A 16,134-nucleotide genomic window follows, 5' to 3' on the forward strand; every position below is an offset into this window, starting at 1 on the left:
TCACAGACGGGCCTACGCAATAGTATCAAAATAGTATAATAGTTCAAAAACTGATTAAAGCATTGGAAAAATATTTTGTTTTAATTTCAACATTATGCTTAGTGAAATTTTGAATGAAATAAAAGTATGGAAGCCACCAATCAGCTATGTTATCTGAAACATCAATTAGAGTTAATGACGTCACTTTCAAGTGTAACCCAAAGATATATGTATTATAATATTCTATTCTATGTCTATAACATAACCCTACATCATGTAATTTTGTTTTTACGTTATTACAGCATTTCGATTGATTATTGCAATATTAAATTTTTTACTTAAGGAAAGGAAAGTGGACCAGCATTCACTATATTTTGTTGATTTTCTTCCTTCAGCGTAGACACAAAATACAGAATGAAAGGTCGTGGGAAAATTTACTAAGGGCCAGTTTCATAATCCATCCGAAAAGGCTTCCCTTGGTTAAGACCGTTTCATAAGAAAGTCGCCTTCATATGGAGCTCGAAACTGGCTCCAGTCTCATGAACATATTCCGACCGTTTAGAAAAAGCTTTCTTTTATTAGTGTTAAATTTCCTAGTGTTGGCTACTCTGAGAACTAGTGTGCATTCGGTAATATTTCATAGAAATTGTATTATATGTTTGTGTTAATTTTCTCTTAGAAATAGCTCATTATTTTGTACTTCATTATATATGACTTGTTCCATACATTCTTTGTAATGTCGAAGGGATCAATAAGGAAAGAAAGAAAGATTCTTACAGGAGACTTCAAAATTTGAAACAAGGATACTTCCTACGAATATCCTTACAAATATAATTTGAAAAACCAAAATTTTTTGTGTAAATACCAAATAACATGCTTGTATGTATGAGTATGTATTGATGAATTTACTGAAATGGAAAAAATCGCTTTGGTTTCATTCAATATTGTCAAAATATTGATTAACATGTAGTGTATCATAGTATTTATTATAAGGCATAATATTGAATTTGATTTAACTATGAGTTGATATATTCGTGAGAGAGGAAAAAAAAGATTTAAATTCGCAATGTTTTTGTTTTGTAAAGTTAACTAGATTGCCAAATACGACGAGTGACGGTCTAATTAGGATCAGGAATTCAGACTTATCAAAGGCAGGAGGCACGCTATAAAAAATCGGCGAGCAAACTGGAGGGACAACACCTATCGAACCGTGGTGCTCGGGTCTGGCCAGCTAACCGGCAAACTGACGGAACAGACACAGAACGGCGGTACGGCAGCTGTCTCTCAACGGGCAGCCCTTGATTACACACCGCTCATTTATCTCCACAGAGACAACCCTAATTATTTTCAGCCTCTCTCCTTTCTACGTGTTATTTGAACGACTAAATTACGGCCTTACATTACCTTGTGAGTTGATAATTTTCTCATTTTCCACCATTGCCTATTTTTTCGTTTTGTACTGCATAATACGTACAAGACAGACGAATTTGGTATGGAGACGACTAAGAGATCGCGAGACTACCCATCAGATCATTTCCACAAATTTGGTTGATCCAGAAAGGTGCAATTAGTGAACATGTGTTTACCAATGCTAATAACATCATTTTGCATAGGAGCAGGTATACAAATCGTTATTCAGATTCTCGGGTTTTAATATGCAAACTTCGGGCTTACAATGTATGTTTCTTGTTTACCATTTTGTGATATATCTTGGATTTTTTGTAGAATGATATGGCTTTGGAATATTTCTAGACATTTTCTCGATATCTCCCTGAAAGGTTCGTGGATTATTTTTTGGAATAAAAAATATCCTATAGTTGAATAACAATTTTCTTCGTCATTGAATAATGAAACTAAAAACTGGAATATTATATTCTATGATAAAAATCTATCAAGTAAGTAGAAGTAGGTATCGAGATTACGAGGAATGAAATAACCGCCTGCAGTGTTTGACATTATCTGTAACCGTCAACTTTTTTTACAATGCATAAAAATATGTAACGAAGAATCTGCGTTGAATTTTTCATTGCGAATAGAATCTAGTGTATCGAATCGATGAAAATGTCAGATTATTTGTCAAAAAAAAATCTAATACATATCATCGTACAACCACCTCATTCCCCTGATATTCCGGTCTAGTTTTTTCCTGAACCTCAAATTACCATTTCGAGGTAACCTTTATCAGTCAAAAGATATATCTTGACTCATTCTAGTTTTCGCCAGCGATTTGAGAGAAGACAATTCACTGATAAGTATCACTAAAACCAAATTTTTTGCAAAGATCAACACTATATAATTTTGACGAAATATATTTAGTACAAATATGTCTTTTCTCCTTATTCATTATAGCTAGATACCAATATATTAGATTTTTCAACGAGTTGAGAAAGCGAAAGAAAAATTAGGTACAAAATTTGCAGTGTATTTTTTAATTGACCTCATGGAGTATTTCAGATGGAATAATCTGACGTTTGTGAAATCAACAATGTTTCTCTTTCATCTATCAAAACATGCACAGTGTCAATTTCATGAAATGAATAACTTAAATTTAAAATTACTGAATAATAAATAACTAAATGCGATGATTGTTTCAAAATTGATATTTTGACTTGAGGGTATTTAATAGTCTATACTATATTAAACTCGTAAGCGCTCCTCCCACCGAAAATCGAACGATTTTGGACCGATTTTGCGGTCGAGTGTTCTCGGCTCTGGGAGAGATACGAGAAAAACTAAAAGTACGGGAAGAAAGAGAAAATGTCGAATTAACTCCCGCGGATATTCCCGTTTCCCGATTTTTCGGGATTACCTGGGAATGAACGGATAAAGTTTGGGAAATTTCCCGACGAATTTCCAGATTCACGTCGACGTGAACGACCAATAGGAAAATACTACGATGTCCTTGGGTAGCAACGGGCCTAGCAACGTCCGCGGCAATTGACGTTTCTAGAATATTTAGGTTTTATATTATTTTTACTGTGTCCATTAGAGGGCTCTTGATGAATAGAACTATTTGAAATATGAATAACTGTATAATAAAATAAAGGATCAATCTAATAATCTATTCAAAATATTCTGACGTTTTAACCAATTCTGTGCTCATTCATGAAATCGTCGAAATACAGAATGAAAATGGGAAACGTCAGATGATATTTTAATGGAAATGTTGAAATTTGGACGAATCGAGAGGAAATATGCAAGAAAAGATGAATCAGATGCGATTTATATCCCTTTTTCCATGTATATTTTATGATATTTTCAAGCGAAATCGTTTTGTGTCAGTGGAAAGCTTGGTTTGCCAGAAGCCTCTACAGGAGTCATTTGGTTATTTGAAAAGTTTTTAACGAGAAATTTGAGGAAATAATAGACTACACCTGTATGTACCGCCCTTTTATGATGGTATTTTTGCGTTTTGTTGATATTTTCATGGAAATTGGTCAAATCTTGAAGCATTCCGTTTCATGTGAATTGTTAAGGTAAATATATCATTTTGGAAAGATATCAGCATTTGAGGCGAGAAAAACTGGTAGGTGGAGATATTTTAATTCGATTTCCCTTATATTTAACGATTTTTCAAACGAAATTCATGAAAATTCATCAATTTATAGAATCTCTGTCACCAGTTATTTTCACATTATTCCTATAAGGAGCACAAATGCACATAATTATGCAAAGGCATCGTGGCCGGGTCGTTAGGGATGCGGTCGTACAATATGAGGTCTCTTTTGAGATGCGAGTTCAAATCTTGCAGCAGGTGATAATTTTTTTTTTCTTAATTTTTCGCCAGTTATTAATTTTTATATTATTTGGCGGTGAATGCTTCGGATTATTGAAATGGATCAATTTTTTGTTTAGTCTATTGTGTGAATGATTTCGTAGTATACACATATAATTATGTTTTTCCGATTTTCAAAGTACATATAAGAATAACGATTATACATTGTTTTTTTTCAAGTTGCCTATTGGAGGTTTTTCGATAAATTGACCATATTATACAGGGTGTACAATTTTCGAGCGCCAATTATGCTTTTCTGTAAAATTGAAAACTTATGAAATCTGAAAATTGAAATTTCAAGTTAGATTTCTCTCACATAATTTGCGAAGATATACGTGCGATGAATAACGTTTATACAGAGTGTACAATTTCCGAAATGTCTCTGGAGAACTGAAAACTTTTCTTATAGTTGTCATGTTAGCTCTATAGGTTATCATTCAATTGCATAATTCTTGAAGGTGGGGATTGACGATTATATACAGGGTGTACAATTTTCAAGCGCCAATTATACATTTCTGGAAAATCGAGACCTTATGAAATCTGGAAATTGGAATAAGAGCTTTAGATTTGTTTTCTCTTGCATAATTTGCGAAGATATACGTGCGATGAATATTTTTTATACAGTGCGATATCGATTTTACAGGAGATATGGAAGTATTTATGAATGAATTAAAATATGGATCTATGGGCTATATTGATCAACCTAAAAGGTAGATCTATGGGCTATGATGATCTACCTACAAGGTAGATCTATGGACAACATTGATCTACCTACAAGGTAGATCTGTGGGCAACATTGATCTACCTACAAGGTAGATCTATGGACAACATTGATCTACCTATTAGGTAGATCTACAGGATATATTGATCTACCTACAAGGTAGATCTATGGGCGTACTAGTTATAATATTTATAATACAAGTGCAGAAGGCATTGATATTCTTCCACGAGTTCAAAATTCAAAAACGAGCCACGAAGTGGCGAGTTTTGGAATGAACGAGTGGTAGAATGAGCCTTCTGTACGAGTATTATACATTATTTCCTCTAATTCATTGCATTTTCATTGAAATTAATGAAATATTTCCATAAATATAATTTAGTGATTTTTGCATTGAAAAATGTTGGTTGGCAGAACTGGTTTCTTTAAGGCAATTTGATGAATTGACAGATAAAGCCGTAGCGGAAAGTTCAGACTGCCAACATAGAATAATAAAATATAACCATGAAAACTGTGCGTTTCTGATATATTCTCGCACGATTTTGTTCTACAAGATGTGGAAGAATGAACGGAATAACCACAGAATTAGAGAAAAACATATTATAAATTATTGGAGTATACATGCTCTGTGATTAATTCTGCATGAATCCATCTGATTATCGATGAAGATAATTATTAACGTCATCATTGATAATTGAAGCTACTGATCAATCAATTATAAACTGCGAAATACATAAGACAACAGTAATAATTTTCGTGTTAACTAATTGAGTATATGAAAAGCTTCAATTGATAGAAACCACAGGCAAGTCTATAATGATTATATCGGAAAATTTGATTCGTGAATGATCATGCGAGAAGATTGTTATTTTGGACATGAATTATGTTATTTTTAAAACGCAAAAAATTTGCAAATATGTAATTGCTTCTTTGAATGATTCCCGATAAAGTGAATCTTAGTATTGGTATTGATGAGTATGCTAGTATAGATTTTTTTTAGCAAGCATTTTATTCGCCTTAGCCTTAGAGCCAAATATCTTCGTTTAATTTGACCATGGTTTTCCTTGATTTGTGACAAGGAGCTTTATCCATACGCAAAATTTGTTTTTATCCATTTTTCGAAAAACAACAAATGTGAGGACTTTTAACTTCTATATTCTTGAATTTTGACGAGCAAAAATGGCTAACTTAAATAATGTATTTGTTATGTTGATTGCTGTGCACAGTTAATATTTTAAACTTAACTCTACAGTATCATAGAGTTTATTTATCTATTATTATTTCTTTTAGTAATTTGTATCAAATTCATGTAATATTCAGAATAAACTCTCTTATTATATTATTATATTTTGAAGTTTGGTACTAACGAGAAGATTGTCAAAGACATATTGAGTGACATGTTAGGCGTCTTGGTTTTTGCCCATGACTTAACGATTAAGTAAACCTTCTCATGACCTTTCATTCTGTGTTCTGCGTTTATGTTGAAAACAATTAAAAACTTTTTGCAAAAATCAACCGAAACGCCAGTAGCTTCTTAAAACAACAAAATTTTGAAGCGAAACGAGGTGAGATTATATCATAGACAGAGAATAGAAAATTATAATACATATGTCTATAAGCCACACTTAAAAGCGATAGATTGGTGTTTCAGATAACATTGCTTATTGCTGTATTAATTCATTTTATTCAAAATATTATTAATAACAATGTTTGAAACTGAGTAAATGTACCTGAGCAAACACTTATTCTTCATTTTGATATATCTGATTTGTTGAAGAGGACAAATCAATCAGTTGAATGAAAATTCATTGACATTTTTCCACAAACCGCATAGTCCGAAAAATTCACAAGAATGAAATATATTGTGGTGATTGACTCATTGCCTAAGACTAAAAGAAAACCCAATTCATAGTTGTTACAGAACGCTTCGATAATGAAAACTAAAACAGCAACAATTCACAAGGAAAATCGAAAGACATCAAAATGAATTGGATCCTAACCACTGGCCATAAAAACGAAACTCTTCGACACTATTAAAGGTCGAATTATATTACGTGATAAATGAATCAAAACTATTTGGATAGAGCAACATAACACCATCGAAGAATAGAGCTTATATTAATGTCGGTCTTGCGTGTGCACGATTTAGGTGCTCACCTGCCATACTCTACCCGTGACCAAGTGTGTTACCATGTTACATTTCCTTCGTCCAAACCTGATTATGCGATAATGATATGAATCAATTATTCCAATAAATGGGCTGAATGCCGTTTAAAATACTCTACCGAGAGAAAAATTGAAATATGCTTCTGACATTAGATTAGACTTCGGCGACCTTGGTGGTCTTATGGGATCCTGAGTTTCGTGCCCATCAAGTCTTGGAAAAGCACAACATGGATGGAGTGCGATATTTCATCCTGAATATTTTTGTTAGTGCATATCTCGTTAGATGAATTAACATCAACATCCTGAGTGCACCTGAAATAAGGAAATGCGTCCTAAAATCCAGCAGAATCCACTTCTGCAGCTAGAAACAAGTATTCAATAAGCCTCAAGCATAGCAAAAAGATTCGACTATGGGGGAGAAAATTCACATGGACGAAAGTTTTTAGTTCAGAAACCTTCAAGAATATAAGCTTCAATCGGACAGAAAAGACGAACTATTTGACAAAGCAATTCCTGGCAGTTTGGCGTTTTGTTGAGCCTGGGGACCAGAACTTTCCGTTCAATTCTATACGAGAAAATGAAGCTCTCTTTTCACTTGATGAACATGCGAGTTATACCTTCTTGGAACTCACCACCAAGTGAGTAAAAGTTTTGATGAATCATGATAAAGCAAAGCAGCAACTATCCAAAATAGAAAGGGTTTGCTAAATTAGGATTCAGACCATTCAACCTAGAAATTTGTCTTGATTATCTTTTTCACCTAAAGTGAGAACTGGCGTGGCACCAGAAAATGTTCATGGGAATACGTTAGAGTGAAACGGTACAAAAAATCCCAGTTGAAAATCAAAACAAAGAAAAATCAACCAGAATTCGATTCTGAACGTCTAAACAATAATGAGAAGAAAGACAATCTATAGAAGACAAGGAAGTATCTTTCTTAGAATTGAAGGCAATGCAGATAATGTAGAAAATATTGATGAAGACGATGTCTTACATTTACTACGTTGGCTTTATTGCTAGCCTAGCAATTCGAAGAAAATAGATTCAATGCATGATTTGTCATCGTTCGGCTCATTTGGATTGAAAATATTTGTCTTCAACCTTGAAGACATTCATTTACAACTTACGCAATTAAATTTCAGATAAATCCCCAGTCTATGCCAATTTTGACCACCCTAGGATATAAATTGACAGATGAACCATATACATTGCATTACATTAAATTATTTTCCTTTCTAATGCGTTCATTTCGAACCAGTTTGTATAGTGTGTTTATTCGATTTATTTTCTTGTAAAAAACAGAGCAAATGAAGCAATACTGCAAAATTATGTAGAGAAGTATGTCATTTCAGGGAACATTCTCCCAGATTAAGAATTTCTTTATAGATAAATAAATTGGAAATTGCGAACTTTGAAGTTCATTTTATTATGGTTATTATTCTAAAGAAGTTGCATGGAAATGATCCAATCGATATGCATAGGATCAGCTAGATTTTTTTACAATCTTCAAGCATCGAATCTCCCGAATTCTGATATTATCGATGGCATTCAAAAAATGTCCATAGAGCTATAACTGATAATATTATAACAACTGAACAGATTCTTATTTCAGTTCAGACTATTATTTGATCAATGTAATAAAAACATAGATAAAAGTGTTACCTTGGAAATAACTTTTGGTGCGTAAATAACTGACTGAAAGACGAAGAATAGAAAGCCGGTCCAGTTTTGAGAGGATGTTCTGTTCGAAAGGCAGTAGACTGGCCAAGTTGTCTAATTCGGCGTTCAACCTTTCTCGGTGTCTTTTGCTTGGATTGCTCTTGGTTACTCCGTCCTTTGGTGCTGGTTTCAAACTGAAAAAAAAAAACAAAGTTGAAGTATATAATGAATCGATTTTTATTTTTAGAATATCGAGATCTCTTATGCCTTTTTCTAACGAATCGTGTTAAAAAACAGTGAGATATATGCAGGAATTTTATCGTTAAAACGATCAATTATTATAAAAAAGCAGCATATTGGTTCACTATTAGGAGTAAGAAAAAGTGTGACATTTTTTCAATTTTGGCCGAAATGATTTTTTTTCCGAAACGGCAGTCAAACGATCGAAATAATAAAATATTTTCAAGAAATAAATCCTGCTGATATATTTAAATGATGCAACGTGTTGAAGAAGCACAATTCACATCAATTAACGATACTGAATCAAACGCTTGGTGTTCATTTGTAGAGTTGTACCAAATTTTCTTGGGGATCATCAATAGAGAACAACGTATAGAATTAGTGGAAACATACAAATCACTTTCAAAATTTTCGGTTGTATCATGAACATGAAAGTTCACCACCTCCACAACTACCTAGAAAACTTGGGTAATTTTAGTGCAAAACAGGGGGAAAGTTTCCACTAGGACATTAAAACTATGAAAGATCGATATCAAGGACGATGAGATATCCACATGACCGACTACTGTAGGAGCCTTCAGCGAAACTACCCTAGTATACTTCATGCTAGAGTCATATAATAGGAAATTTTCAAGTGATAAGTGACTAAGGTGAGTAATTTCTTTAATAAATACTCAAATCCATGTTTTTAAATGGTTCTAGTAATAGTTCTAACGTAAGATAAAGGTACACAAGTCGAAAATAAGAAAATTCTAAATCTAGCATATCTCAAAAAATAGATCAAAATCAGAAATTTATTTCGGATTCTACCCCTCAAAAATGAACAGGAACAGTTGAAAAAAGTGGGAACCAAAATAACATAACAAAAATTAAGGGTTTTCCAATATGAGGTTTCATTTTGATTTAAAAAAAACGAGTATATTTTTCTATCTGTTCTTTCTTATTATAATGTATCATGAAATGTATGATGCAACGTTCACATTTCCTCTGCTCATACTGAGATTCATCGACACATGCTTTATCGTTTGAAATTAATAATTCGTATTGCTCTTTCTCAAAAGAATATATATCGACGTCTTGTTGAACAGAAACATCATCCACATCAATATCCTCCAATCCCGTCCATAAAAAATCATTAATCATAGCTCGGTAGAGCAATCATTTCACCGTAACAGTTGCACCAGTATAATTAAGATTCGTCCAACCCAAAAACCGCACCAAACAGTGACACGTTGAGGATGGAGAGTCTTTTCAACAATCATTCTCTTATCAACGTAGATTTTTTTGCATTTCTTGGTAGATTTTGATGCATTTCTAGGTCTAGGAACGTGCGTCAAGACTACAGGCTACATTAGCAATATTCTCAGTTTTTTTTTGAGCGACACACACGGTTTTGATTCTTTAGTTTACAAACTTATCTCAACAGCTCAAAATTTTCCACCACTATTGCCGGTCCAGAAGGTGCTTCACGACGATCCAAAAGTGCTTTAGTTTTAACTCTGACTAAAAATTTGTCACCATTTTGTAATGAATTTTAACAACTTCAATGCGTTGTTGAAGCGTGTATCGTTTCGGTCTAAGTAACAGGCCAATTGAGAAGTCCCCGGTCTACCATAGTTGAACACAATTTTTTCGGAAAATTCGATTTTATTATTCAACATAGTTGCCTTCGAAGGCGATACAGCGATTATAGCGATCTTTCAACTTTTCGATACCATTTTTGTAGTACGATTTATCTTTCGCTTCAAAATATGCCTCAGTTTCGAAGATTACTTCTTCATTGGCGCTAAATTTCTTTCCAGCGAGCTCTCCTTTGAGGTCTGAGAACAGGAAAAAGTCGCTGGAGGCCAGATCTGGTGAATACGGTGGATACAGAAGCAATTCGAAGCCCAATTCATGCAATATTGCCATTGTTTTCATTGATTTGTGACACGGCGCATTGTCTTGATGAAACAGCACCTTTTTTGTCTTCAAATGGGGCCGTTTTTTAACGATTTCATCCTGTAAACAGTGTAAACGATCCAATAACGCTATAAAATAATCGCTGGCTCTTTTGGAGGTAATCAATGAATATTATACCTTGCGCATCCCAGAATACTGATGCCATTCCATACTATTTCTTAGAGGGAGCAGCTTTTACACCCTGTTGGGCTTTTATAACTTTCACTACAATTTTTTGTTCTCCAATAATCTTGCCAACTGACTGTTGGGTTTTTATTCGATTTAGATTCGGTTCATCGTGGGCTGTTCACTCGGCTGACTGTCGATTGGACTCCGGAGTGAAATGATGGAGCCAAGTTTCATCCATTGTCACCTTTCGACGCAAAAATTCAAGTTTATTGCACTCAAACAGCTTCAAACACTGCTCAGAATCATTAACACGTTGTTGCTTTGGATCGATTGTGAGCTCGTGCGGCACCTATTTTGCACACAGCTTTCTCGTGGACAAATATTCGTGAATGATATTATGTACACGTTCAGATGATATCTTCACAATGTCTGCTATCTCGATCAACTGAACTTTACGGTCATTCAAAATTATTTTGGGAACTCTTTTGATTTTTTCGTCGGCGACAGCCTCTTTTGGGCGTCCACTGCGTTTGCCCTCTTCGGTGCTCATTCCACCACGTTTAAACTTAGTATACCAATCAATGATAATTGATTTTCTTGGTGCAGACCACGAAAACTCTCCATCGATCCAAGATGTATTTTTTTCCTTCAAAAATCAATATTTTATCAGCACACGAATTTCTTTTTTTCCATCTTTTTTCAAATGAGAAAAATAGCTACACTCACAACGCAAAATCTCACAAACTAATGGTCGGACTGCTGTCAAATTTTGACAGGTATCGTTTGAAGGTTGGTAGTAACTAAGATGTCTAAAAACCAGGTGTATGAACTGATTAGCTTTTGTTTTGCCAATTTTGAGAATATTAGATAAGCTTCGTTATGTCAATTGTAGGTAGCGCTATCAACAAATTAACTCTCTCTCTCTCTCTCTCTATTACAAATATTTGAATTCATTTCAGCAAACGTTTCGTGTTTTGTTTCACGACTTTGCACGATCATACTCGATTACATATCGCTTTTGATTGGTCAGTATCGGGTTTTAATTAATGTATCCAATCAAAATCAACGGAAATGACAAGTATGACATTGCGGCGCCGCCACGAACTAAAACTAATATTTTCAATTTGGTCGAATGTCATTCCATTCAAAATTTGACGAGTGCATTCACCATATTTTTAGACATCTTAGTAGTAACTAAAAATATGGATTTAATACTAGCACCGCAAGGTGCATCAGACCTGGGACTTTTCAATTGGCCTAATAATGGCATACTTTTCACTCGAATAGCGGACTTTTCGAAATAAAACCTCTTATTGGAAAACTCTTTATTATGTCTTAAATTTTCAACTATGATTAAATGAGAGGGATTTAAGCTCTAAAGGTAAAGAATTTCGTGATCATATTAATGATAAAATTCCGGTTAAAATAAGATTTTGTGGAATATTAATAAACTATTGATGAATAAAATTCTTGAAGTTTTTTCTTCTTTTTTTGAATCTCATCCAATAAAAATGAATCGTGATAATTTCAAGAGAGTTTTCATCTTCCAAGATTAATAAATCATTGAAAATAATAAACCAAAATGAGACAAGGTATCGTAAATACGAAGTAACGGTGATGCGAACCTTGGCATACCGACTCCTTTTGTTTCTTTGGCTCCTACCCGATCCCCTTTGTCATTGATCCGAATAACATACTCGTTAATTAAGCAGATTCAAATTGGTTCCTATCGATGGACGCTCAGGCAAACCTTACTGAACGAGAAACAGTGGGTAATAATTTCACAGTTTGATCCCGAAGACTAGTCCTGGAATTGTGAGAAAATACATTAATGACTAATTTATTATAATCGGTACTATCTTTCGGATACCACCGATCACAATAAATCAAGCTGACCAACACGTAGCACATGAATATTTAAAATGTAATCGATTGAGATCGTATTTCATATTACAATAATATATATGACGCGGCAATTTATAATAGCTGATTTAACGTTCGACGGTCTTATTAAAATCAACAAGGCATGACGAATTAATGCACCAGTTCGGTAAAAACAAATATTTGTGATAGGGGAATATAATTGATTTTTTCGAATCGAGAAAAATTGTGAATTTTTGAAGATCGATTGAACCAGTTGATTTTGTTCTTTGGAAATCAATTTGATTTATAATGATCAACAAATAATTAGCATTTCAAATTTTTGCACCATAACTGGAACTCCAAATTTCAATGAAAAAAAAAATGAAATATAAAAAATAATTAATGATAAAGAAATTGAAAAGCTTAAAAGAAACTGAATTAAATTTGATGGGTGAGATTGAAGCTTTGTGTTCACTTTAAGTATGAGAACATTATAATCCTCAATAATTTTCAAAATGTTCACAAGCAAAATGCATTCTGAATAGGTTTCATGGTATATCTGACGATCTGTGCCCTCAAATTCTTGCTACAGCTTCAACTCAAACAATTCTTTTTCGATGTCGATGAAATTTAGTCGAAACAAATATGTATCACTTTTTCCAGAAATAAGGTATGCTATCGGCATTAATGAAATTCTCGGGATTCAGTATGGTTATCCGAGTTGGATCATAAGTAGTTTTGAAGGAGTTTCAGGTCTTCATGCTAAAGGATGCACTTAATACAGTAGATATCCAATGCCATACCTATAGTATAGATATATGATACGCCAGTTAAATATTTTCGCAATACCAATATCTGTCTACTAAAGGATTGTGGTGACCATAGGGAGAAAATTGTGTGAGAATTCATTGGTGAAAAAAATATTCTGTGTGAATTTATTATTTTCTATAATTTTTTCTCTCATAATCTCACAAAATTCCAATCGCCTAATACAATCCTCTGGGAGAATTTCTGGGTAAGTTTTCAAGTTATAGGATTCATAACAATGTTTTGTCAAAATATGTCTAACTGTGAGGTTCGGAATGTCAATTTCTTGAGAAATGCTAGAGCTGGACATAGGTTCATTTGCTTCGACAAAGGAACATATATTTAAATCCCACTCTACTGCTTTTTCTGATATAGAGAGTGATAATGCATTGATGGTACTGCATAAAATCATACTATTTAAGCAGCAGACTGAAAGTTGCCTAGCATCATCTGGTGTTCCTCAAGGTTCAAACTTGGTATCATTCATATAATTTATATTTGTGTGTGAATGATCTATGTGATAGTCTGATGTTTGTAATTTTCCGAAGATTCATACCAAATAGTCCTGAATTCAAATACTGTAGCAAAATGAAAGATGAAGTATGATTGAATACAACTGGCAATTAAATTGATTTTTATTCATCAATATTAATGAATCAAATTTTCCGTACAACTGGGGAACTTCGGTGAAAAATTGTGCACATATTTTTTTCAATCATCAATTCAATTTGAGAATTGTCCTGTGATACCTGGGAATGATAGACTGTTGACCAATAAAAACTATTATTATTATTGAGTTTTCTTGGAGAATGAACTGTGTCAAGATAATATTATCACCTATAATCATGAAACACAACATCATCAAGCAAAGTGATACAAAATTTCGGCGAAAGGTTTGGTGGAATTATTATGAAGATCATTTCACAAACATTCTTTCCATGTTTATAAATAAACTGTGTAGGTATATACTTTAATTTCCAATTAATAGATCCAATTCAATTGGACTCATAAATATGCAGCGACGTAAAAACACATCAGAAATATAATTTAGAATCATTATATGTATTACACATACATACGGTCACTAATATCGTATTTGAAATACTTATATCTAATGGATCGAAATTATATTATATTCGCTATCTTCAACATGATTAGTTAATGATCGAGAAACCGAAAAAATTGTTACTTTCGAGTTCATCATTCTTGAATCTTTTTTACTAGAATTATGAGCTATAACTTGAGGAAAACTTATAAAAAGTCCATTCTGAGTTCGAGAACGTCATAATTGTATTATAATTGATGGCGGAACATATAATTATCTCGGAATAGTACAAACCTACTAATAATTGTGATACGTCTTGAAGAAAGCTGATACATGTAGATTACGAACAAGGAATATTGCCATCATTTTCCTCATCAGCATCTTTGAACTTTATTATGGGATAGATGCGAAAATGTGTGCTGCATAACAGTAGAGTAATTCAAAGTACAGGGTGATTCACTTCTTTTTTCTATGAATGGCGTTTTGTACAGGGTGGGCAAATAAGCGAGGTAAGCGGCTATATCTCAGAATCCACTCATCTTAGAGACTTACGGTAAAAAAATTTACCACTAAAGTATACAAGGAAACACACTGGAAATTGTTTTGAAGTTCATACCTCTGCCACTAGGGGGCGTAATAGCTATCGTCGAATAGAAAAATGAATTTTACTCGAAAATGTTCATATGAAGTTGAAGAAAAAATATCATCACTGTAATCCTTGGAAAATTCTCTATCTTTTTGAATTGTCACTTTCGATTTTACGACATCAAATAAGGGTAGGTGAAAGGGAGAAATCTGACTGATTGAAATGCCTGTAACTTCAGTTTGGGTCAAAATTTTTGAGCAAATTAGATCTCGTTTGAAAGAAAATATCTTGTTGATTGACGACAAAATAAACTAATGATAAATTTGTTTTTGCTGCTTTCGATAGGGGGCGCTAATTCAGAAGTTCATTGTTTTGTTCATTTTACTCCGAAATTCCAAATGTAATGATAGGATTTCCTTAACAGAATAAGAAATTCCATCAAATTTGCCTGAAAAAACCTGCCGGTCGCAAAGCGATAGTTTCAGGAGTTCTGAAGTTATGGCCGAAAGAAAATATTCTTCAACTAATGCACTGCGAAAAACCAAATTGTGTCTTTTATTTCTGATCGAAACAGAGATATCCCTTCAATTTTGTATGAAAAAACCAAAGGGTCGCAAAGTGATAGTTTCAGGCGTTCTGGAGCTATGGCCGAAAAAAGATGTTCTTCAACTGATGCACTGAAAAACTAAATTGTGTCTTCTTTCGGCCATAACTCCAGAACGACTGAAGCTATCGCTTTGCGACCTTTTGATATTTTCAAAAAAATTTGATGGGATTTCTGTTTCTGTCAGCACCTAAAGACACAATTTGGTTTTTCGCAGTGCATCAGTTGAAGAATATCTTTTTTCGGCCATAACTCCAGAACGCCTGAAACTATCGCTTTGCGCCCTTCAGGTTTTGTCATTCAAATTTGATGGAACTTCTGTTTCTGTTGAAAAAATCCTATCATTACATTTGAAATTTCGGAGTAAAATGAACAAAACAATGAACTTCTGACTTAGCGCCCCCCTGTTGAGAGCAGCTAAAACAAATTCATGATGAGTATATGTGTTCCTTAATCAACAAGATGTTATCTCTCAAACAAGATCTAATTTGCTCAAACATGTTGAGACAAACTGAAGTTACAGACATTTGAATAAGTCAAATTTCTCCCTTTCCCCTACCCTTATTTGATGTCGTAAAATCGAAAAAGATAATTTTAAAAGACACATAATTTTCTAAGGATG

At 33.6% G+C, this 16,134-nt stretch overlaps 1 protein-coding gene across 2 annotated transcripts in view; it reads right to left on the reverse strand.

The window, feature by feature from the left end:
* The window catches only part of LOC123675058 (aryl hydrocarbon receptor), a 149,563-nt gene that overhangs the window by 71,581 nt on the left and 61,848 nt on the right, over positions 1 to 16,134 (reverse strand). For both annotated transcript variants that reach the window (XM_045610297.1, XM_045610298.1), the window contains exon 2: positions 8,301 to 8,491. In XM_045610297.1, coding sequence (XP_045466253.1) covers positions 8,301 to 8,491 — 191 coding nt within the window. The remainder of the gene's footprint in view (positions 1 to 8,300; positions 8,492 to 16,134) is intronic.

Source organism: Harmonia axyridis, chromosome 3 (genome assembly GCF_914767665.1).
Source record: "Harmonia axyridis chromosome 3, icHarAxyr1.1, whole genome shotgun sequence".
In the NCBI taxonomy this organism is placed as follows: Eukaryota; Metazoa; Arthropoda; class Insecta; order Coleoptera; family Coccinellidae; genus Harmonia; species Harmonia axyridis.